This window comes from Taurulus bubalis, assembly GCF_910589615.1.
Source record: "Taurulus bubalis genome assembly, chromosome: 6".
NCBI classification, from domain to species: domain Eukaryota; kingdom Metazoa; phylum Chordata; class Actinopteri; order Perciformes; family Cottidae; genus Taurulus; species Taurulus bubalis.
In genome coordinates this window covers 18102819-18127279 of record NC_136594.1, presented here as the reverse complement: position 1 = coordinate 18127279, position 24461 = coordinate 18102819, and the positions used below count along the sequence as shown (strand labels likewise).

The 24461-nt window shown below is 42.4% G+C and overlaps 2 protein-coding genes across 2 annotated transcripts; both read right to left on the bottom strand.

Moving 5' to 3' along the window:
- Positions 1–1595: 1595 nt before the first annotated feature.
- Positions 1596–13118, bottom strand: mafgb (v-maf avian musculoaponeurotic fibrosarcoma oncogene homolog Gb; the record flags this gene model as incomplete). The annotated part of the gene is made up of 3 exons (XM_079219536.1): positions 12995–13118; positions 2171–2236; positions 1596–2087 (listed from the first exon to the last, which is right to left on the bottom strand). Exons 2-3 carry the CDS (start codon positions 2204–2206, stop codon positions 1596–1598), a joined length of 528 nt encoding a protein of 175 aa, XP_079075662.1. The 5' UTR covers positions 2207–2236; positions 12995–13118.
- Positions 13119–19829: 6711 nt separating this feature from the next.
- pycr1b (pyrroline-5-carboxylate reductase 1b) lies at positions 19830–24461 on the bottom strand. The gene is made up of 8 exons (XM_079220254.1): positions 24373–24461; positions 23851–23921; positions 23502–23681; positions 22784–22891; positions 22557–22670; positions 21495–21587; positions 21057–21220; positions 19830–20425 (listed from the first exon to the last, which is right to left on the bottom strand). Exons 1-8 carry the CDS (start codon positions 24437–24439, stop codon positions 20266–20268), a joined length of 957 nt encoding a protein of 318 aa, XP_079076380.1. The 5' UTR covers positions 24440–24461; the 3' UTR covers positions 19830–20265.

Here is a 24461-nt window from a genome sequence, read left to right as displayed (position 1 = left end):
GTTGCTGTAGGTGGAATAACCTAGATGTCTGAGTCAGTCGACATTCAAACTCATAAACATGCAAACCAAGTAATTCACATAAAACAGATTTAAGGACTTTTACTCAAAATAGAACATTAACCAAAAAGCATGTCCTGTGCAAGAAAATTAAGCAGTTTTGCAGACACTTGTTTTTTCTTTTTTTGGTAAATGAACTGCCAAGTCACACAAATGGGTGTTCTCAATATAATTAATCTTGCTACTACACAGCTCATACAACAACCCACAGATAAATGCTGTCACAACCTGATTCCTGATTAGTCGTGTTTCACATTAAGCACAGTTATAAGCAAACACCTGCACACCGTCCTTTCACAATACATGTCCTTTTGCCTTCTTCTTGACGCATATCATTAGGAGACCAAGGCACTTGCCCTTCCAATTATATTGAATATACTTTTGAGTGGAGCTCAAATGTTCAATTGGCCATTTCCCTGAAAAATCCTACAAACTCAGATAGGGTCACTGACTTCCAGTAACTGTATCCCCTTTTCTCCAGAGTATGTTTTTGGCTAAATATCAATTGCCTTATCCCCCTTCTTTCTGTGAGACCCAGGAAGTGCTGTGTGTAATGAAGGGAACCAGTTGGAATCGGAAAAAATCGAATGACAGAGATAGAATAGGTGAGAGAAAGAGAGTTGGACATAGGAAGTGAAGAGACCGTAGAAAAAATACAGCTAACTAAATATAGCAATACCAAAACGAACACGCGCCACAGAATTTCACAGAATTTCTGATATATAACAGTTGACACACAGAGAATACACTTTGGACCTCATGTGAATGACAACACCGTACAAAACAGTAGAAATACAGTTACCACCATTGTGTAATATATATTTTTCTATAGTTCTTTTGTGAAAAAAGTTCTTGGCCAGGGTCGAGCATCGTGGGACTTCTCTTCAGCCACTGAAATCAACAGGGACTCAACACTCTAGTGTCAATCAAATCCAATGACATTTCTATGACTAACACATTAGTACCATCTTTTTTTGTAGTACATATGCAATGCATGTGTTAGAATATTTTTGTTGGTCTAGTGAATTTAAATGTTGACTTCAAATCTAGTGTGCAAATGTGTGACGGGATTGTTATGAATTTACAGATATCTTGATCTACCAGCAGTAAAACTTGACATTGAACTCTTGACTGACGTAAGTAGCAACTGTACAACATTGCATGATTGGGTATTTTGGGCATTGAAATTTTTGGGATTTTTCCCCCCCCTGGCCTGGAATAAAACTAATCTAAAATTCTTTGACATTTCCAGGCTTTCAGTGACCGTAGGAATGCGGTGTATCCGCCGCCCTGTGCTAAATAATCATGCGCTGACCAAGGACTTCCAACGTCTCAATCATTTCCCTCTGCCTCCATCCTTTCTTTCACCTGCACTGATCTGAGACAGGTGAAAGCAACATGCTGAGGCGAGATGATGGTGACTGCCTATAGCGGTTTGACGTCAGTGCAGGTGGAGGAGAGGTGGCCAGCAGAGAGGAAGAATTACTCCGTTGCACCTGAAGTGCATCCCGGGACACCCTCATCCATCTTTCCCTCCCTCAAGACCGGACATCGGTTTTTGACTTCACTATTGTAATCACGCTCGTGGCTGTTGCCATCTTCCCCGGTATGAGCGGACCAATGACTGATGACGCCATCCCTCCTCCTCCTCCACCTCCTCCCCCTCCAGCCCTCACCCCGACCCCGACAGTTGGGCTCCGTGCCACAGTCCTGGCGAAGCTCTGTAACGCCTCGTACTTAGACCTCAGAGCGTCCAGCTCAATTCGCATCGAAGCGTTCTCATTGGCCAGTTTGTCCACCTCCTGCTGCAGCTGGCCCTTCTGCTTCTCCAGCTCCTCCTTCTGGGTGACCCGCTTCACCCGGCAGCTGGCGGCGTAGCCCCGGTTCTTCAGGGTGCGCCGCCGTTGTTTCAGTTGCAGGATCTCATCTTTGGTGAGCCCTCTGAGGTGCTGGTTGAGCTCCCGCACCGACATGGTCACCAGCTCGTCGTCTGTGAGGGTGGTGCCATTCTCCCCCGGCTCACGCTTCACCTGCAAGAAACAAGAGGAAGGCAGGGAGTGAGACAGAACAACATATAAAAATACAGAGAATCCAGTGTAAAGCACTTCCTTACCTTCAAGGCTTTATTTCCTTTGTTAGTCGTCGTCATGCCACAAGTGCCTTGCTCTTCTGAACAGACCTACGGAGACGCACAAGGACAAAACATCAGCAAGGAAACACCATAAAAGAGAGCTGAAGTTCTACCAATAGCATTAAGAAATACGATCAGGTGTTACGATTATGTGTTTGTTCGAAAAATAACGGTTCCTTGAGATCAATAACAACATAGTTACTATGTGTCAATACCCACCAAGATCAGTGGAGACCCAGCAAATACAAATCCACTGTTGGAGCACTGTTGAGTGAGCATGTTGCAGGATCATGCATCTGTGTCACAGTGTATGAGTGAAAGTGACACACAAACTGTTCTTAGAATTTCCCTGACTTCCTGTTTCCTGGTGGTTACACTGTATAACCCACTACCTTTGTGTAGTTGATCTCTTATTGGTTGGCTTCAAGCCAATAGGAATGAAATGAGTGTAAAAAGAAGAGGAAGTGGTACAATCTGTGGGAAGGACGCCAGGGGAAAACCAACTGTTAAAGCTCACTCACTTTCACTCTCTCTCTTGCTCTCACACACACACACACACACACACACACACACGGGATAAAAATGAAGGCAAACCAAATATAATGATGTATACATATTTCTCCCGAAGGGGAAACAAGAGACAAAAGGAAAACAGGGTGAATCAGAAGTCAACAAAGAGGGAGCCTGGAAGTGCAAAAGATGAGATCAGTCCTCAGAGCACACAGCTCCACAGATGAGCATCTCCACAAGCTCTCAATGAGATGCTTTGTGTGGAGCGTTGATCTGGCTCTCATCTCTCAGACCTGTGTGTGTCTGTGTGTTCGATAAAGGGCGGCTATTGTTGCTGCTGCTGAGCGATTATCATGAGACCAGTCATGATGACTCAGCAGATTCCTGATCTCACTCTCTTCCTCCCCCACCCCCTCCTTGCACACACATTTCTGCTCATCACCCCTCTCTCTGTTTTTGCACCGCTTACAACCATCTACCTATACTTTCCTAAAAGGTGAGGGTACGAGGGCACAAGGGGGGGTCAACAAGAGGAAATGCTTACATTTGATTGGCCGTCAAACGGACAGTGAAATGCTGCTGTCTTCAATGCCTAATACACCTGCTTTTCAGCCAAACGTGCACATCTGATACTGCTGAATCAGAAGTTTTGTTAAACCAATTTGCTGATGAAGGAAGTCTGTTGTCCTTAATTTATACACTCTTACATATTTCACACCAGGGACACTTAAAACAAGTAAGAGGCAGATTTGGAAATGCAATAAGTTATATTGCTTTCACAACTTGGGTAATTTAAAAAAAAGCTTGAAGGAAGTGATGACATGAGGCAACACTTCTCTTCGCTTCTCGTTTCATTCTTATTCTTTTATGTAAAATCGCACGGCACCAAGCGTGCCAGTGAACCTCCCCCACATTGCACCTCTGTCAGTTTTTGCGTGAGTGTTTGTTCGAGCGCTGCCACAAATCCTACAGTTATAAATAGCTGTAGATCAAAGAAAAACGTACGCTACAAGCACATACAAGTAATCATACATTCAAACAAGGCGCGTCAAAATTCTGTCAGGAATTCAGTGAAATTATGAAAAATGTGGACGTGATGCTACACTTTTCCTCACATGGGAGCTTTAATGCAGCTTATTCAAGGCATTTGACTTTAAGCACTCCTGATTGAGTAAGTCAATTAAAATGGTTTTTAATTTCGCCGTGTATATATAGAGCTTCTTTTCAACAAACAAATGTCTTCCATTCTCATGTACCACTGCAGTCTTGCGTTTCTTTGGGACACAGCCTCCCACAGCTTGAGGTGCATCATCACACAATAGATGGATCAAAGACATAAAGACTGAGGGTAGCTGTTGGGGGTGGGGGTAGAGAAGAGGAGGGGGAGCGGCGGTTTTCCTGCCAGGCACTGGTTTATTTCCCCTGTGCCCAAACCCAAACCCCCCATAACCCCATCTACATACAAACAAAAAGCATGCCAGCAACCGCGAGCGAGCACACACACACACACACACACACACACACACACACACACACGCACACACGCTGCCATACCAGTGGGGCACAATAAAACACACACGTAAAACGCTCTGCTGCATGTACACAAACATGCAAATGTAGTTTTGTTGTGCTAAACAATACTTGCCGTACGTACGAAAATCGAGTTTACTGTGAATGCATGGCTCAGAGGTTTTATTCCATATTTGACAACATATAATTAAAATGTCTTAGATACAACTAGGAAATGAAATTGCTACAGGTGCACAAACGGTACTTGTAGTATCTGTATCCACAAACGATATAGAAGCGTCTTTGTAATCATTTTTTATGTCTGCTATTGTCTTAACTTCAGATGCAGTTTTCTCTCCATTGATTCATCTGCCTCTCATTAGAGGGACCATGTTGCCGAATGGTCAAATTGCTTGTTTAGAGATATTAATAGATTAAAGATATTAAGTTTAATAAAATAAGCATCTGTTCACAGTTGAGGAGCTTGAACTAATTGATTTTTGGCGTTGTTGCTTAAATACATCTGACTTGTTAAAGCTAGAGAAGTGGTATTTGTGGTGTTTGTTCACTTGCAGAGCAGGACAGTAAATTAAGTTTGGGGCTATTTCATCAAGGTTAGACAAAATAAAACCTGACCGACACCAGAGCATAAAACTGCAATAAACTAGTCTGTGCATGTGTGTGTTGTCTGAGAGCTCAGTCCATGAGTAAGTCATCCAGGTTAAGGATCATCTGCTGAGCAAAGGTATCGCCATTCATCTTGGACGTACACACACACACACGCAAAGTGCCAGAGGTGTCCTTCCCATAATGCTTGCGGGGTGGTCGCTGCGGTGTGGTCAATGCCACGGCCACTGTTGCTACAACAGACAGCTTTTCTGCTGTGGCAGGCTGTATTTTTATGGAGCAACCGAAAGAACGCTGACAACTCAAGAGCAGAGCTGCTTACGGTTACAGTGGAGAGACAACACGCGCACACACACACACACACACACACACACACACACACACACACACACACACACACACACACACACAGAGGACGGGACATGGGGACAGGGATAAAAGAAGAAGTGGAGATGAGTACAATAGAAGAAAGTGAAGAAAAGAGGGTGACGAGTTGGTCGGATAGCAAGGTGAAGACAGACTAAGAAAAGAGGAGGTGGGGGGGGTGTTGCTGGAGTTGGTAAAGGAGGACTGAAAGAATGCTGACGTCTCCAGAGCTGATTAGCGTTACAGCGGAGACATCACACCCACAGCCGAGAAAAATGCTGAGTATGGAGGGAGGACGGGGTGGGGGGTGCAAATGACAAGGGAGAAAGAGGAGAAGAAAAAGAGAGAGGCAAGTGAGCAGGGTGGAGGAGGAGGAGAGGAGGGGTAAAGAGGTGGGGATTGAGGGAGGAACGGCAATGAGGAGGAACAGGACGGGGGGCTGAAGAGGGGGTGGGAAAGCGTTTGGGTGAAAATGCATCCTCAACACATTTGTAAGAGCTTAGCTGTTGGGTACGGAGGGGAGGGTAGGGGGGGGGGGGGGGGAGAGAGAGAGAGAGAGAGAGAGGCAGGCAGGCGAGGATGGATGGCGGGGATTGGGGGCAAAAAAAAACCTGGACTCAGCAACGACCACGACTAAAACCTCCAATTAGAAAAGTTCTGAAGCTGATCCAGTGCAATGAAACTACTGCTGACCATCTCCCTCTCTCTCTCCCCCAACCTTCTGCTCTCTCTCTCTTTCTCTCACACACACACACACACACACACACACACACACACACACACACACACACACACACACACCCCTTCTTGACAAATCAAGTCCTGGAGAAAGGATGAAAACAAGAGTAATAGTGTGACAGAAGGTGAACACAGCGATCATGAGGTTTATAAAGATAGATTAAACCTAAAGCCTTAAGGACTTAAAGCACAACTCTTTTCTCTTCTTGTAGTGTAGGTGAACAAGGTGATGAACTCTGTATGTGTTGGTGTGTGTGTTTCTGGCTTCAGACAGAGCTCTAATTAATCTTGTTTGAGAGAACCCATGTCTCTAGCCACTGCCAACACACAAAGAGGACTTTCTTAGAAAGAGACTTCGTACTTAAAGCTGGTGGCATGCCGCACGCACGCACACACACACACACACACACACACACACACACACACACACACACACACACACACACACACACACACACACACACACACACACACACACACACACACACACACACACACACACACAGGAAAATAGCCAGATTAGACGCTTCAATAACGACCCGGGGCTGGTGTGTGTGGGTGTATGCGAGCATAAACAAGCTAGCATATAGAGAATGATCAAGAATAGACTGAGAGTCACAAGTCAGTTGTGATGCAGTGGCAAGTCTGCCTTTATTGAATAAACCCAACATAACACACCTGCCTTAACTGCGCCTCCTCCCTCAGGCAACTCTCTGAGCAATAATGGAAAACACAAAGGATGGCAGCCGAGTGAGGCGCCGAAGACACAGAGAGGACATGATGGAAAGACACAAAGAGAGCTACATGTAACGTGAATTAAAACCTCAGAGCGCCACAAAACTCGGCCCCCGGCTGCAGTCCACCTCGGCTTTGTTTATAAAAAATAAAAACGGTGTGATCTAGTGTGGGCAGAGGGTGTTGAGGGAGTTGGCAAATAATTAACAATGAGCTCTGTGTGGAGGCTAATTGAGAATTAGGAATCAGATCAGCGATAATGGCAACCTGTGTGGGGGCAGAGATGCAGGGCCATGGAGAGAGGGCGAGGAACCCCAGAGAGGGGGAGAAAGAAAAGAAAAAACAGTTTGAGCCGTGTCTGTGGAGAGGGAGCAGGAGGCTATTAACTGGGAGGTATGCAGAGCGTGAAATAAGCATGATAACACAGACAGTGAGGGGAGCATAGGAGACGGAGAAAACACAAGGAAAGTAAAGGAAAAGCATCGCAGAAGAGCAAGAGCCCCTTATATGCATGTTATAATATATGGCGAGCGAAGCACGATCACTTTCCCACTCTTCTGAGAGTCCAAAAAGGGTGTGTGTTCGTATGTGTGTGTGTGTGTGAGACGGTGTTTGTGCAAGTGTGTTATTAAAGGCATGAAAAAGTCCTGGCGTCGACACGTTTTTCCCATTCCAGGTAGTAAGTCGGAGTGTGATGACAAATTTCCCAACACAAGCAAAAAAAAAAACTGCACTGTCAGGCAATTGAGCTCTGGCTCCTTTTTTTCATAAGTGCTTTTTTTTTGTTAGAGGAGAGAAGCATGTACATGTATGGGGGAGGAGGGGGGGGGGGGTGAAACAAACAGATGAGTGAAACAACTTGTTAATGTTTGTCTCCGCTGTACATCCCTGGTCAGCAGTACTAAGTTGAGAGAAAGTTTTGGGGTGCATACATCATTGTCAGTCAGATGAGGGAGATGATATCAGAGACAAACATTTAAGACCAGAAACAAGAGAAGATTGTAGTCTCACGGAGAGCAGTGGCCTTTCACACGGAGGCATTTCTGGTGAGCATTTTAAGGTTTAGACATTTGCTGCCGCTTTAAGATGGTATGACAAGTACTAAGGCTTACAACACACACATGCTGTGTACAACATACAACAACACAGGACCATAGTACGTGGGCATGTGCACATTTTACTGTCGTAACCATGTCTCTTTTCCTTCAAGCAATCAGTTTGAATTTTTCTTTCATGACAAACATTTACAACCTAGACCTCCTCTAGTAGCGCGTATACAAAAACAAAAAGAAAAGAAATCAATACTTTCAAATGTTTATATGGAAAAACGGATCAAATACTTTTGGCTTCGCACATTATCCAAATAGGCTATTTCTGTATTCTGTATGTAATCTTACTTAATAATATTTTGCAAGGTTTCCAGTATAAAAAAGTTGTTTTCTTCCAGCTTTGTCAGCAGCTGAAATAATTGGTTGATTAATCAATTTGTTGATCAATTCATTTTGACGTCCAATTAATCCTTTAAGTCATTCTTTCAGAAAATAGGACAGCCGTTTACTGGGTCCAGCTTCTTATACGTAAACTGTTGGTTAGACCAAAACAAGACATTTCATGGACTAAACAACTAATCAGTTAAATAAATAAAATCTTTGCAGATTAAAATCGAGGTTGCAGGCCCTTTGTCTACAAAAGGTCAAACAGATGTACAAGAGATGCTTTAGTTGACAATACTAGAAGAATCAGCATCCAGAAATGATAAACATGCATAACTTAATCAGGTTTAATGGTGAAACAGTTAAGCCAAGTAGTTACATCCAGTTACTTTGAGGGTGATTTAGAGCCGTTTCAAAGATGCACCCTTTTTTGTCAAACTTTCCAAACTAGGCTTCAATGTGAAATTAGAATAGGAGGAGAACTTGTTGTTGCAAGGACATCATTTAATGCCACAGGTGAAGGCACAGAGCTGGTGCCACATTTGAGGCACAACACACATATCTTTGTTCCCTCTCTTCACTCCTTGGTATTGATCCACACAGTGTGTGTACGTATATGTATTTAAAAGGTTCAGAAATTCAAACCACAATTCTGGGATCGTCACACTGCAGTTAGAAAATGCGGCAATTTGGCGCATAGAGATGATGCAACTGGTAGACAACCGCTGGTACGGATACTCCTGTTACTAGGGCCTTGCATCTCCACGGCTTCATTCTCAATATCTCAGCACCGCATGCAAAACCAAACCATCGCTCTATTTGTGTTTGTGTGGGAACGAGTATCTCCTTTAACTGGAGCCTGAAAAATAAATCCAGAAGTCCTCTGAGGGAAATCATGAAAACTTAAAAGTGCTGATCATTTTAATATTGTTGTTTCAAAACATTTCAGGACGGAGGGTCGGATCAGTAATTTGAGCCACTTAAACTAAACTTAAATATGTTTTCCAGTTCCTAATCCTTTTGACTCGTGTGGGTTGCAATGGGATTTATCTTCTCTTTCTTTTTTTTACGTTTTTCGGTGCTTAGGGAGTAAATAAGCAGTCAAAACACTTGTGGAGGGAAGGTACATTTAACTCACACAAAGTCACAATACCACATGGACAGGCAGCACACGCACACGGAAGCAAGAAAAACAGTAAAGCACCGCAATGATTATGCACCAGATCTGCTTACACCATATTTCATCATTACTGTGGAGAAAAAACACTCAACTATTGATCTGCCCCACTGCTTCCTTTTCTCTCTGCCTCTCTCTCACTCATCCCATCTTTTATTCCTGCTTTTACTTTCCTCTTTTTACTTCTCTCCCACTCTCAGAAATTTGCAAAAAATAACAAGACTTAAATAGAAAAAAAAATGATCCCAGTAGTAAACAAGCTCATAAACATGCAGGCGCTACTGAGGAATGATTGCCACAAACACCGAACTCTCTCACACACACACACCCACACACACACACAGTGGACACAATATTGAAAAACACCTGTGCAATCTAATGCAATAGAGTACTATAGCCCTGCAATAAAGGCGACCGTTCTCAAGGTTCTTCTTGTACAGCGGCTCTTTGTCGAGACAAAATTAAACACTGATGCATTTTAGACGTTTACCTTGTTTTGTAAACAGGAAGGTTTACAAAAGAAAAGCACTTTCATATTCTTTAAAGTAAGTTGTCAGATAAAATGTAGGCCTCTCAGTATATGTACATTATAGGCAGCCGTATGATTAAGTAACGATGCCCGTCCCAACTGGCAGTCGGTTCGACAAAAAAAACATTATTATCTTCACAGGAGAGACATTTAAGGCTTTTGTATTATAATGCATGTTTGTTCCTTGTAAATTTCCAATGAAACTAGAGCTGAAACCAATTATTAATTAGTCAATCAAAAAATAATATTGCTATTTTGATCTTCAACATTTTTAAAGCAAGATACTGAAACAATACAAAATAGTCTCTTATTCCTGCTTCTCAAAGAGGGGATTTGCTGCTATTCTGTCACACTTCATTGTAAACCAAATATTTAGTCTGCTTTTTTTTTAACTTTGGGTATACCTTTGGTTTCATAGAGAATCATTTATATTAATAAATTAATAAATATAATCACATTAGTTAACAATGAAAATGATAATTAATTGCAGCCCAAAATAAAAACACAAACCAGACAAAGTTTTTAAGACAATACTAACCATTTGTTTCATCAGTGATTAATCTAATGACTAATATTCTTGGCCAATAAAATAGTGAGACGTGTCCATCGCAATTTATTAAATCACAAGTTGACATTTTGGTGTTCCATAGCTTGTTTCATCTGACCAACAGACTATAACCAAAATATTTGTACTATCAGAAGAGGGGGAAAACACAAGTATTCACATTAGAAAAACATGTGAAAGGAAAGAGACTTAAAATATGGCTGCAGATTGATTCCCTAATTGAATAATCAACTCATCATTTCAGCTCTCAACATGTGTGCATATCTTCCTCTCAGTGGTATAAAATGCTCAGAAGCTCCATGTCCCATCCTTCCTTCCTTCTAGAGGAGATTTTACACAGTGTTACATCAACTTGACCCCTGTTCATGCAGAGAATCAAACAAGTTTGTATGAGCACTCCCACACAAGTAAACACACACAGCTCCGATGTGGTGAAACAAGCTTGACGCTTGTTACTTGACTTCCTCATGAAGAGAGAAGCTTCAGGTCAGACATTGTGGAAGGAAAGTGCAACATGCTATATATGACCAACTGATAGTAAAATCACTTTCCATTGCATCTTCTTTCAACATCTTGCAAGTGCAGCTACACACTTTTTTTTTTTAACCTTGGTGCTTACTGTGCTCTCAGACTCAGCCCCCACAGCAACTAGATCCCTGCATCTTATAGGTGTTTCACATCTCCTGCTCTCACATGTGTATGTACACACACACACACACACACACACACACACACACACACACACACACACACACACACACACACACACACACACCAAGGAAACTAGCTGTGCTAAGTAACAAGTGAAAACGCCATCTGTCAAGCGAGAGCGCATTTGCTTCGCCTCAGCATTTTCAGGGGAATGCCTTGAAGACAAAAAGGTCCTTGTTCTCAATCTCTCCGCAAATCCCATCTCTCATTCTTCCTCCCTCTTCCTTCATCCCCCTTGCTCCGCGCGCCTTGCCGCTTCGCCACCATCAGCAAAGTTGCACACATAAGCATTGGTCAGCGTTCAATTACCGCGAACACCAGGGAAGGATGGGGAAAGTACTTGACAGAGAAATGCACTTCAAGCACTGATTAAATACTGATACCAAGTATAAAAAGTTTAGCCCCTTGGTTGTGTGTGTATGTGTGTGTGCGTACACAAAATGAGAAAAGGAAATGGGGTAAATGTGTGTGAGAGAAGACAGTAAGGGGGGTTGCTCTTCTCTCCAATACTGATACAACTGTTTCATCATTATGACCCTCTATTACAGTACTTGCCAACTTGCTTACTACATACTTTTGATACTCGGCAGAGTGCTGACTCCAACTAAAGCTGCTGATATGGAGTCATTAGGGGGTGAAGTTTCTGTTTTTCTTAAGCCCACAGAGCTTCCCTATTACTCTTCTGTGTTTAAGTGTTGCAATGCTCACAGGTTGCCACGAGGCAGCAGATAATGGACCATCTACAAGAGATCAATCAGAGGATATTCTGTTGCAAAGCATTAGAGTTCAATGAGGTGCTTTCTTTTTTTAGCATGTCTCATGGGTTTATGAGCAGTCAATGCTCAACATTAACTGACATGGGAATGCCTCCTTCCCTCCAGCTTTCATCTGTTTTTGTCCAAATACATTTAATGCTTAGCACACAAGGCCAGTTTTGTATTTACTTTCAGGCAAAAGGTGAGAGGTCACTGTAAGATAGCAAGTATCAGCTGACTCTAAACATGGTTTATGCAAGTCATAGCCCAAAAGTAAAAACAGGTGAATCAACTAAATACTATATAGTGCAGTATTCATCATGCCTGTGTGCCGTCTTCTTATTTACTTTAAATCCACTTTGACTGGACATGTATTTGATCCCGCTGAACAACCAAACCGCTCTGATAAAAATGAACACATTTAGCCGTAATGCCATTTTAAACACACATTCCGCAGCCCGCACGAGCTCTAATGATCCCATAAGAAATCCACTCCATGATGGGGCCTCTGTGTTCCAGAGCCGAGCCTCCAACATGCAGCTCTTCCTTCCCTCGCGCCAGACCTTTGTCCGCGCGCCCGCCGGTGCCATGTTGCCATGGCTCCCTCATGCCTCCGCTCGGCTCGCGCAACCGTTGAGAAATAACAACGTTGTGATGAATCAGCATCTCTGCCCGCGAGCCCAGACGTTGTACAACCGGGCTCACCGGGAAATAGACGGCTCCCGGGTGTTTAACCGACAGCCAGGAGTCCCTTAAACCGTAACGTAAACACGAATATCCCCCTCTTGTTACTCGAGGAGCAGGAGGCCTGTCGGACCGACAGCGGCTGACACAAAGCAAACGTCAAAACAGTCGCTCTCGCGCTCCAGCTCAACGTGAGTCTCTCCGCCCGCTAGACGTTTGACAGGTGTGTGTGTGTGTAAAAAAAAAAAAAAACACCACAACGTCAGCCGGAGTTGTTTATTGTTGTCGCCGGCTTTTATTCGTGACACGTTTTACTTCTGTCACTCCGCCAACTCAGCAAGCGAAGCAGCGCGCGGACGAAGCCGTAAACCTCGAGGGGTCCGTGGAAAACACGCCCGTGAAAAACAAATAAAAACAAATAATAAAAAACATCCCAGCACACGTAACGAACTGTATGCACATCTTACCTGCGAAGAAGCAACAGACGAGTACGAGTCGACGGGTGAAGCGACAGCAGGAGGCTCCAGCGTGTCCGCCGCTGCCGCTTCAGCACCCCGAGGAGAGGACAGTCGGGGAGAAGCCGCCGCTGTTGTTGTCGGTCCCGCGGTGCTAAGTTGTTACTCTACGTTCAGCTTCTCGTACCTTTCTGAACGTCTCGCCATGGAGCCACACAACAAGGGAGTCCCCTACCATACTAACGGCTCAGAAAGCAGACCTGCTCTCGGACTCCCGCCCCCCACCCGCCCAACCCCCCTGCCGCCGCCGCTCGGTCTCTAATTCCGACACATGGCTTCTTCTTCTTCTTCTTCTTCTTCTTCTTCTTCTTCTTCTTCTTTTAAGCTTGACAGCCGCTCGCGGCGCGCTCCCTCTTTGTCTGTGCTAGTACGAACAGCGCCGGTCGGTCGGTCGGTCGGTCGGCGCGTGTTTGTCCGCTCGGACCGACCGGGTCTCTCGGAACAGCACGTGCGGGTCCGCCGACTGGACCGTGATGATTCAGCACTACCGGGCTGCTACCCTTTAACCGGCGGCGGCGCTGGCGGGGCACGCCGGGACGAGCGGCGACACCAGCGGCATGCAGCGGCGGTGGCCGCGTGCACACTCAGCAAAACAACACCTCTATATTCAGCACTTTTTTAAAGGAATTTGAAGGTTTGATTTCGACAAAAGCTGACTCACCAGAAGTCAGACCAGCGACTTTCGCCCGCGGAGGTCGGGGTTCGACGATGCTTGGTGGACCCGGCGTGGAGAGACAGTTGGAGAAATGTTTTTTTCCCCTCACGCCTTTTCGCAGGTCTACATATATCCACTCCTTCCTTGCTTGTTTTAGTCTATGGTCGGAGGCGCCAGAGACGTCAAATGATGTTTGGATCACATGGTTTCATTCATGAAGGATCTACGCAACCCGCATTTAAAGAGACACGAGACACTACTACTGTGTGTGTGATGGACTGTTGTGATAACAGTCCGGGTGGAAAGTGTGACACGACAGCCCCACCTCTGTATATTTCTAAACTTAGAGCTAACATTTGAAGAAGCCTGTCCGGCTTCAACAACAGAGTGGTGGCATTTAAAATGAAACATCTGACGATGTCATTCTTATTGATTTGGCTTTAGGACATTTATCAATTTGGCAAATGTGACACCGGAGTAAAGAAATGTAGGCTGCTTTTCCCTCCCATTTGCATTTTTTGGATGATCCCCCCCAAAGAAAATTGGGCATGTTAGTTGAAAGTGTAGAAACAGACAAACAAAAATGTGAAAAAACATGTACATAAATAGAGATAAGCTGTAAAACAGTAAACATAACTGTATTGGCTTGAGGATAAACACACTGTTTTTGAAACTGATGACCTTAATTATGGAAAACATCTAAGTGACATGATTCATATCGTTGTACTTCCTCTAAAATGGCATAATATAGCAGTATCAAAAACATCAGTATCATTTTTTCAACATTCTTTTTTTATTTTTTTTAAATGTATTAATGCATTTTTTTTTAAATGCATTAAGAATGTACATTGTGACAGAATATGTTTTTCATAGATTTTTAGGAATACTAAAAATACTAAAAACCTATTTTGCAATTTTTTGTCTGATTGGCTCTATCTTTTTTTCTAATCCCTTTCCAATCTGTTTTTAGTTCAGAAGCTAACTGTAAGCCATTAACCTTTCTCCTACATCATGAGCTATCCATCCTCAATTACAGTACAATTTAAAACCAAACCAAAACAATTAGGACCAATGGATAGTAGTTTATCAATACTCCATTTCCACTTCTGAGGAACTAATGACTTTCAATACAAGACAAGAAAGCACTCAACCAATATTAGCAGCCTATTTCTGGATAAAGCCACTCAGTTTTTGAAAAATAGCCACTCGGGCATTCACAGGCCAAATTGTTCAAAGTAAATCTCTGCCAGGCTACTGAAGGTGAAGGTACGTTTTGAAATGCCCCTTAAAATTTGGTTTGGTATTTAAGCAATTACTAATATTCATCCCAAATATAATCACACAGCCTCTTTAGTTATTGTTCGGTGAGGTTAAGAATTGTGTTTTCAGGATTCATTCGACATTTTTCGTTCAAAGAAACTCCAAACAATTTCCCAAGGGCTGAAGAGAGTTTGATGCGTTTCTTAAGTAGATGAATACAAGCTCTAGAAAAAATGCAGCAACCTGTATATTGAGGAAATATGCCTGCAAATGCTCCTTAAACTGTTGGCAGATAGGCAGTGGTGGTAAGTAACAAAGTACATTTACTCATGTACTTGTACTTTTACTTTACTTTCCTTTTATGCCACTTGACACTTCTAAGGCAAATATACATTTTACTCCACTACATTTATCTGACAACTTTAGTCCCTATAGTTCCTATAGAGATCCAATTTATTAATACAGAAAATCAACATGAGGTTCAGTATTAATATAGATTAAGCTACTCAGAAGTATATAAAGTATAGTTTGAATTAACCCCAAAGTTAACGACAATATCAAAAGGTGCTCCATACGAGATTGGAGCATTTCTATTGCCTCTAAAGGGCTCTCAACATGGCGAGAGCTGAGCAGGCAGCTCACAGCTAACGGTGCTCATAGCGCAGAGCGGCTGGCCTGAGCGAACCAGTGGGGCACGCACAAATGAATAAACATGCACTAAAAGCACACGTGGCCGGCCCAATATGTCAACAAAGCCCAGAAGGTTGGATCACAAAACACAGAGTGACTTCATTCTCTGCTCAGGTAGACATTACTCCACATAGATAGTAGTTGTTTCCTGCTATATTGATGTTCTAAATATCAAATTCAGCAGCTTTAAAGTGATGCTTGCACTGTAATGCATCAGGAACTACTGTAGTATTGTATCACTCTGCACAATGAGCACTTTCAGCTGCAGCGCTTTGGCTTTTAACATAGTATTAATACACGGTGGTATTGCTACATTTACTAAAGTAAAATATAATACTTAATCCACCACTGCTTGTAGGCCCTCATTGAAGCTAAGCCACTGAAAAACTCTTGATAAGTCAACACAGAGATGGAAAGTACAATTTACTCAAGCGCTGCATTTAGGTAACATTTTGGGGTACTTTTGAGTATTTGTGAGCCGAGTACTTCCATTTTAATGTCCATCATTCTTGGAAATATTGTAATTTTTACTAAACAATATGAATTCAACAGCTATATTTACAAGTTAATTTTAAGCTTTGAAGAAGGAATTTGAGGATTTTAGATTCCACGCATTTTATCAGTTAATAAAATATGTATCTTTTTTATACATGAAACTTCAAAACTACAGCAAGTAGTTCACCTTGACACAATATATACATTCTGTAAATGTACAACTTATATTGCTGATTTTACCTAAAAGATCTAAATATGAGGACAGACTCACCTCCACACCTCTGTGCATGTGTGACTCCCAGTAGAGCAACGCTGTGTGTCTCCAGCAATCCTCCGCACATTGCAGGTGCCTTGAGAGGGAAGCCTATACTGCTGATTCACTCACTGTGTGGTAACTGTTAGAGCTTCCTCTTTCTGCAACCGTTTCACCAGACAGCTGCACCATACTGATACCGTATCAGCCAGGAGATCATAGCTGTGCATTGGACACACACAAACACACACAGACACACACTACTGACAATACAGTGGTGAACAGTGAAAAAGAGGAATATGCACGACTGACTTCCCACGAACACCTCTTTCCCTAGCTTGCCTATTCAAATTTGTTCTTATTGAGGGGATTAGGTGGCTGCGGTGAAGAAAGGACAAAAGCAAAGAAAAAGCCCTTCAATCTCTTCACTCATCTTGATTTGTGACACTCCCCCTGGTCCTGATACCATATGCAAACAACCATGTTCTTGCAAAGGTCAGTGATTACATTGATTGAATGGAGAAGACAGGTAGCATCTGGCTTACCTGTGGATAGAAACCCCATGCTGGGCTGGAGCACGCACGCACGCACGCACGCACGCACGCACGCACGCATGCACGCACGCATGCACGCATGCACGCACGCAAGCACACACGCACTTGACTCAGGATTATCTGCCATTGAACTGCCATTTTAGACCCTCTGCCTGTGTTAAGATGATTGACACAGAGCACATCCTCTTCACCTTAGGTGGAGGAGAGGTGCTCATAACCGCCTGACCGACGAGAGGTAACAGAAGTCTAATAATAAGAGGCAAATGGAAGTCTTTCCAGGAATGGCTAATCTTTATGGACAGAGCTCGGAGCATGCAGAGAATAACCTTTCACAATAAAAGGGGGATTACCGAGACACTTCAGTGGCTGAGGAAAATCCATTGCACGCACAAATAAACAGACCGAGTGCACTAAGAGCATGCAGGACGCAATTTAATCAAGGGACACTGGTCTATGTAAGTTTAAGGAAAATAAACTAATCCTACAACAGCTACAAATTGTTCAATTATAATGAGGACACGGCTCTTCACAAACCATCACTTTTCTTCCATCATTTTTCCTTCGCCGTCATGCACCTGTGTGCTGGCTGAATAGACCAACAGGCCTATCTCACTCCAACACAAAGCGGCATCTGTTAATCCAAAATGTAGCAGCCTGGAGAGCATAGGAGCGGGCCCAAATATCTAGACCTCAAGTCTGCCGCAATCTCATAACATACCCAAAAGGTAACGGCTCTTCTGTCACACCAATTCTGAACACACTGATATTTAGTTTCTAAGCTGGCAGCACACAGCGGTGGAAAGCACCGTATTTAAGCACACCATTGAGGTTATTACTGCGCATTTCAGATTAAGATTTCACATATAAAACAGACTATAAAATACAAAGCATGCATGCAAAGATTACAAAAAGGCTGCGTCTAATTGAGGCCCTTTGTCTTATTTAAGATTTGATGGCGGTTCTACAAAAAGCATGATTTCTCCGGTTAACTTCTCAAAAAATAGTATCAGTGAAATAACAATTTGAGGCTCAAAAAGTTCAGAAAAGTAAAAAAAAACACATTTTGTGCAGCAGATCTTCTCTCCTCTCCCTCTCATCTCCAGATCCCTCAGATTTATCTGGTGACCCTTTGAAGGGGTCCGACCCCTAGTTTGAGCACCACTGTACTAACCAGTGTAAATACATTTGTTCAAATTTCACTACACTGTGATGTTACCTACACAGAGTTACACAAAGATGAAACAATCCAATGTCATTAATAATAAAAGATAAGTCAGAGGGAACATTTTACTTTTTCATTTGATACTGATATCAATTTATGAATACATTCAGCTGATAATACATGTATACTTTTACATATAGGATATTTCATGCAAGACTTTGTACTAGAGTACTTTTACATTATGTTCTGGGTACTTTTACTCAAGAAAGGGTTCTTCTTTTCATCTTTCATTTCTGAAATTAATACTTAAGTGTAGACCAATAGAAGACAAGTGCAGAAGGTTGGATCTGCAGGGAAATACACAATCCCACACATCGGCCATTTGTCCTGTTTCCTCATCAGCCAATCACAACGCCTCTCCAGGGAAGAGACGAAAACACATGTATCTCTTATTACCGAAGGCATATACATGCATTTTTGGGAGAGGAATCAAATTGAGAAGAGACTCTAGAGGCAAGAGACAAAACAACGTTTTCGATGACTAGTGGGTGAAACGTGTAAGTGAGGCGGTGTAGGTCAATTTGGCGTTAGTCCAGGGTCAATTTAAAATTACTCTCAACAAGCAGATATGGGGAGGAGGTAATTTGATCCGACTAGAATTGCACAATTGGGTCATTTGATCATAGGGCACCATCTGCAGGCCAGGGCGCATCTTAATTACACACTGATGAGCCTGGTCCGTCATAGTTGTGACCACCAACCAGAGTACTGAGTCAATCCAGACTCATTCAACAGAGATAAAGTAACGTTGGCACAAAAACACATGATTCTGCTCGTTTAATATTAACTTTTTGACTGTCACACCAACTCAATGGTTGATATGCCAACCCCCCCCAAGAAAACTGTACATAATATGTAACGTAAAAATATAGCGAACATTACAAAATACATAATGAGGACGGATTGACATAATGCTGATACATCATAATCTATATGAAGATATCTTCATATAATCTTGCAGGTAACAACTTTCCATTCCTTTGAGAGAAAATGTAAAAAGTGCCTTTCTATTATAAAACATCAGGAGATTCAAGATAACAGTTTGAGATTTGGGGTTATAGACCCAAGATGTCCTTAACAAACAGAAAATAAAGGAAAACTAAATAGAGATGCACCGATAGACATTACCTGTCCAAAACTCACTTAAATAGCTGGATTGAGTATCTTTGACAATCTGTCAATTGGAGACCATCATCTTCATCAATTCAGTATTTTTATATCTATGTGTTGGTCGGTGAGCATACAGCGTATTAATTAAAATGCTGGTATCGGAAGCGTAGTATCGCTATCGGGACTGAAAGTCAGATCGGTGCATCCCCAATTTTAAAGCTTGGAATGAACATTATAAAAAGGGAGCAAAATATTTAGTGGGTCCCAGGGTCAAAGGCACAATGTTCCTTCTGTTCTAAAAAAACATTGTAACACTGAGGGGAAGGAATATTATTAATGAAGACCTGTTTTTGTATACGACAATCAAAACCAACTAAAAAAAAAAAGCATTTAAATTTGTTCCCCCAATGTCCATATTCAGTCTTTAACAGTAGAATACTGTTGGTTGAACAAAATATAAGTAATAGCACAGACAAAAGAAGTGTAAAGGATGGTTTACATTGCAGCTTCATTTTTGTTTTAAAATAAAAAGACATTAAGGACGATCATTAAGAGCTTGATGGTTTCCCAGCAGCCATCTGCTGCCTGGTGTGTACCAGGATCCCATGATGGCCCTCTGGGTCATTACTGTGTAACAGCGCTGAATAGTCTGGATCCCAAACACAAGACAGACCACAGATTGTAAATGCACTTTTGCTCTTCAGTATGTATCTGGAGTTGTCAGTGTGTATGCGGTTGTGTGTAGAAAGTAATCCTGCATCCCAACATTAGGCTATAACTGTCTGCAACTCACCCAGAATGCAACTGTTCTTGTGTGTAATGTGGCAGTGACACCTGCAGGTACAATGTCCGCATGTAACTTAAGTCTGAATAAATAATTGTGCATTATTGTAAAGTGATTTGGATACGACTTCAGACCGTTCGTGTGTCTGTGTGTCTGTCTGTGTGTGTCTATGTGTCTGTCTGTGTGTGTGTCTGTGTGTTTCAGTTCTTCTTCTTGTTAAACAGGCTGAGCCCCGATCTGCCGTTCCCATTAGCCCCTCCGCTGACTGTAACTCCGGGCTGCTGGAGCACCTTGTCCAGCGTGGTCTTCTTAATGGCTGCTGGGGAGATGCGCTCCTGGTCTGCCAGAAACTGCAGCTCCCTGTGAAAGGAAGAGAATGCCTATTGTTTAGATATACAATGTAGGGGTGTGTGTATGTGTGCTACAACTATAACGCCTGAAGACAGCTAACGAGTTTTAAGTTGTACGTTAGGAGATCAGAGTATCTGGATCACTTGCCATACGAACAGGGTCAAGAGAAAATTGCCCTCTAATATTCATCTCTGTTTTTGTAATAAAGAATCATTAATAATTAGTTGTAGCAAGTGTTGATGGTCTTGAAAGAAAAAAATGAAAATAAAACATTTTCAAATCTTGTGCCAAGATGGTTGGTGTCAGAAAGAAAATGAATGGTCCACATGTCTGAACATAATTTATTCAGCAAAAGCTGGATTTTTTTTTTTTATCTTAAAAGGTTCTCTTTTTTATATATTCTTGTAAAATAAATTAATAAATAAATACTCTTCTTTGACTGTGAATTTGTGATGGACGTCTTCATTTTAAAATGTTATAGACTAATCAATTGAAAAAAAGAGAATAATAAGAAATGAAAATAATCCACAGTAACTTGACTATGACAACTACAATTTTTTTTTATAATTTTGAGAGCCAAGAAAAGCATTAGGCGAGAGAAAGCTGGTCTTGTTCAAGTTTGCAGGTGGGACTGTCTCACCGGGTCCTAATGCACGAAGCCTCCACGGCATTGATCAGGAGGCTGCGGAAGCCACCGCTCTCCATGACGTGCAGGGCGTGGATGGTGGCGCCCCCTGGCGAGCACACGTTGTCCTTCAGCTGGCCTGGGTGCTGCTCCGAGTCAAGCAGCATCTTAGCTGCTCCCTGAAGAGAAACAAGAACATGACAAAGAACTTAACAAGGGGAAGGAGGCGAGGGGTATATAAAAGACACTGTGTTGTTTACTTGTAAATAGGCATGAATACATGGTGAATCTTCGGCAACAGAAAAAAATGTCCCCTCGTAATAATGTGAGTGGCGCACACATTGCATTGCTTGCGCACATACACACACGCACGCACACACGCACACACACGCGCACGCACACACGCACACGCGCACGCACACACGCACACACGCACACACACACGCAACTGACCAATAGGGCCTGAGCTCCAAGTCTGACCGCCAGTCTTCTGGGCAGACCCATCTTCACTCCTCCATCAGCAAGAGCATCCAGTGCTGTGAACGCCTGTTATAAAGACAGACAGACACAGTTGTACATTTATTTTCTCTGTAGGAAGCAACCCCATCACATCTTTAACAAATGCACAGACATCATACAAACAAACTACTTGAATCAACAGATTAGTGGTTGGTCCAGCTTTCTATACCTCTTCCTTATCATTTAGCTTCCAGTCCGCATAGTATACTCTTTAACACCGACAGCTAATAATTAAAGGTTGCTAACTCCTCACAGGATGGGCAAAATGCTGAGACACGTTTCAAACTCAAGCTCTATGCAAACAGTAGATAAAACCGACAGACACAATTACTCTTCATTTCCTCAACAATTCCACTATCCATTATGAAGCAATTAATAAAAGGCAATACAAGACATTGCCACAGATGGGCAACATTGTATGTCATATGTTTTCTGATGGAGACATGCATTAGAAAAAAAGTATTGTGATATACCAAAAAATTTTCTGACACCCATTTGACCTCTTTTCCCTACCACTGCTTTTCCCGTCTGAAAACATGTAAATATATTACCAGCCACGGAATAACAGTGGGCAAGCAGAGGATTTTAAAAGCCTACAGCCAAAATTACTTACTGGTTGAGCATGTCAAATAACACACAAAATAAAGTAATCTATCAAGTAAAAAATACCAAACATTTACTGCTCACAGCTACGAAGATTTGCTAAATTATCTTTATATCTTATTATGTTTTTGACTTTGTCAACACTAGCATCACTTTGAGCATTTGTTTGCTCATTATTTTTGTGATTTACACAATTAACAATACTTACATCAATCAAAATAGTACCCTGTAGCTCTGTGAGTGTAAAAAAACAAACAGTTATTATCCAAGTCTATTTTAGGATAAAGGATTACACACAAAATGGATGGCTACCTTCTACTTCAACTCTAGTTCTATGCATCCCACCTCACATACACCGCTTTTTGACACACGCACAGCTCTGAAGTTACTTACGTAGGCCGGTCCACTGCCACTCAGCCCAGTGACAGCATCAATAAGGTCCTCCTCCACCTCCGTACAGAAACCTACACTGGACATCAGCTGCTCCAGCAACTGGCTGTCCTCTACCTAAAAGAAGGACAACAACAGTTTGGTAATAATGCAGATAAATTAGTCAAAGCAAAAGGTCTTGTTCAACCTTTTTTTCTGAGCTGCAGTACAAAAAACAAATGTAACTTTACCTGAGCATGTGTCCCAGTAGCGTACACTGTCGCTCCCTCTCTCACCACCACTGGGGTGTTTGTCATACACCTCATGACTTTAGGAGCTGCACGGTACTGAAGCAGCTTCTGTAAATGGACACACAGGACAGGTGCATAGAGGAGGCTTGATTTAAAACAATGTTCTTTAACTTGTTTCAAGCATGCCTAAACAGCTTGATGAAACTTATTTGAGATAGGGAGGAAAACGTTGTTGTTTTTTAACAAACACATAGACAGGAAAACAGTATTCGACACAACACCGGTCCTGTCCAGTGTACACGTTTGCCTTCATGTAAACTGCCTGAACCGGCATTTGTCATAATGACACGTTCGGCAGATTAAAAAGTAGTCTCCATCAGCAACTTGTGCCAAAGATGTCACGACACTAACATACAGTGATATAATGTTTGTATATAAATGTTCCAAAGGCCACAAGTTTCTGACAGGCCAGCACAATTTACTGCCAAGCTAAGGCAACATGAAGGAGTTTAAACTTCAGTAGAGGTGGTAGGGGAGAAGATGTCAAATTCATAATTGGTCTGGTCAAAATTTGGCTGAATATAAAACCTGTTTGAATGTGTTCAAAGCCAGAACTTGTGAAACTACACGTCTGTGGTGTCCGCAGTCGTCCATATATGCATCTGTTTGGGATTACAACCAAGGCTTTACAGTGCAAGAGATAGTAACAGAGGCTGACCTTCTCTATGGAGCTGATGGTGACACCTGCCGCACAGGAGACTATGAGGTGACGGTCCTCGATGTCTGGCCCAATCTCATCCAGAACAAAGGGGATGATGTGGGGTTTCACAGCCAGGAAGAGTATATCACTTTTGCTGACCGCTTCTTTGTTGCTAGTCGTCAGGTTCACCCCCATTTTCTGTAGAAGGTGAAAAAGAAAACAGCAAAGGTAGAAAGAGAAGGGAAGTGTTATCATAGCAACATGCACACATTATAAGCCATTGGACAAGCCCACGCTTTCCCCAATGTTTCCAGTTCAACTACTATTTCCAGACGTCGCACAACAAAGCAGAAATGTGTCTTCTCACCCTCAACCCTGATACTGTGGGCAGCTCTGAGTCTGGGGAACTGGCTGTTATCCTATGTGTAGCAATCACACCTGAGAAGGGAGACAGGAGGAAGTGGAGTGAGCCAAGAGGATAAATGGTCAGGAAATGAAAGGAAAGGAATATGAACATGGTACATCAGCTGAAGAAACAGTCTAAAGAGGCAGGAAGCAGATAAAGCGCAATCTAAAATTAATGAATAAATTAAAAGAAATGGACTTAAACACATTAACATTTAATAACTTACAATACTCAAACCATATACAAGATTTGTGCATATCTGTGCGAACAGTCATGAATCTAGATGTGCAACCCTTCAGGATTTACTTAAAGTAAAAATGAGGATATAGATATATATATATATATATATATATATATAGTTTAGGTGTAGCTGTGACTTTATTTTTTTCCTTATCCAATCCTAAGTAAGTTGAAATACGATGACATTCAGTGAATTTAGATTCAGTACAAGGCAAATATTGCACAATAAAAAAGTGGCCTCACCTGCAGCCGTGAACCCTTTCACCAGTGCGTGAGCCAGCTGGCCCGCTCCAATGAATCCAACGCTCATCCTGTCAGATGATGTGGTGCCT

Bases quoted from the DNA above. Each gene is read 5' to 3' on its own strand.
- pycr1b (XM_079220254.1), bottom strand. From the start codon at position 24,439: ATGAGCGTTGGATTCATTGGAGCGGGCCAGCTGGCTCACGCACTGGTG. The intron at 21,221-21,494 runs GTCAGTTGCGTG...GTTTCTCTTCAG, and splicing joins TTGGAGCTCAGGCCCTATTG to GGAGCAGCTAAGATGCTGCT. The intron at 20,426-21,056 runs GTGAGACAGTCC...TTCCTTTCACAG, and splicing joins GCTTCGTGCATTAGGACCCG to GGAGCTGCAGTTTCTGGCAG.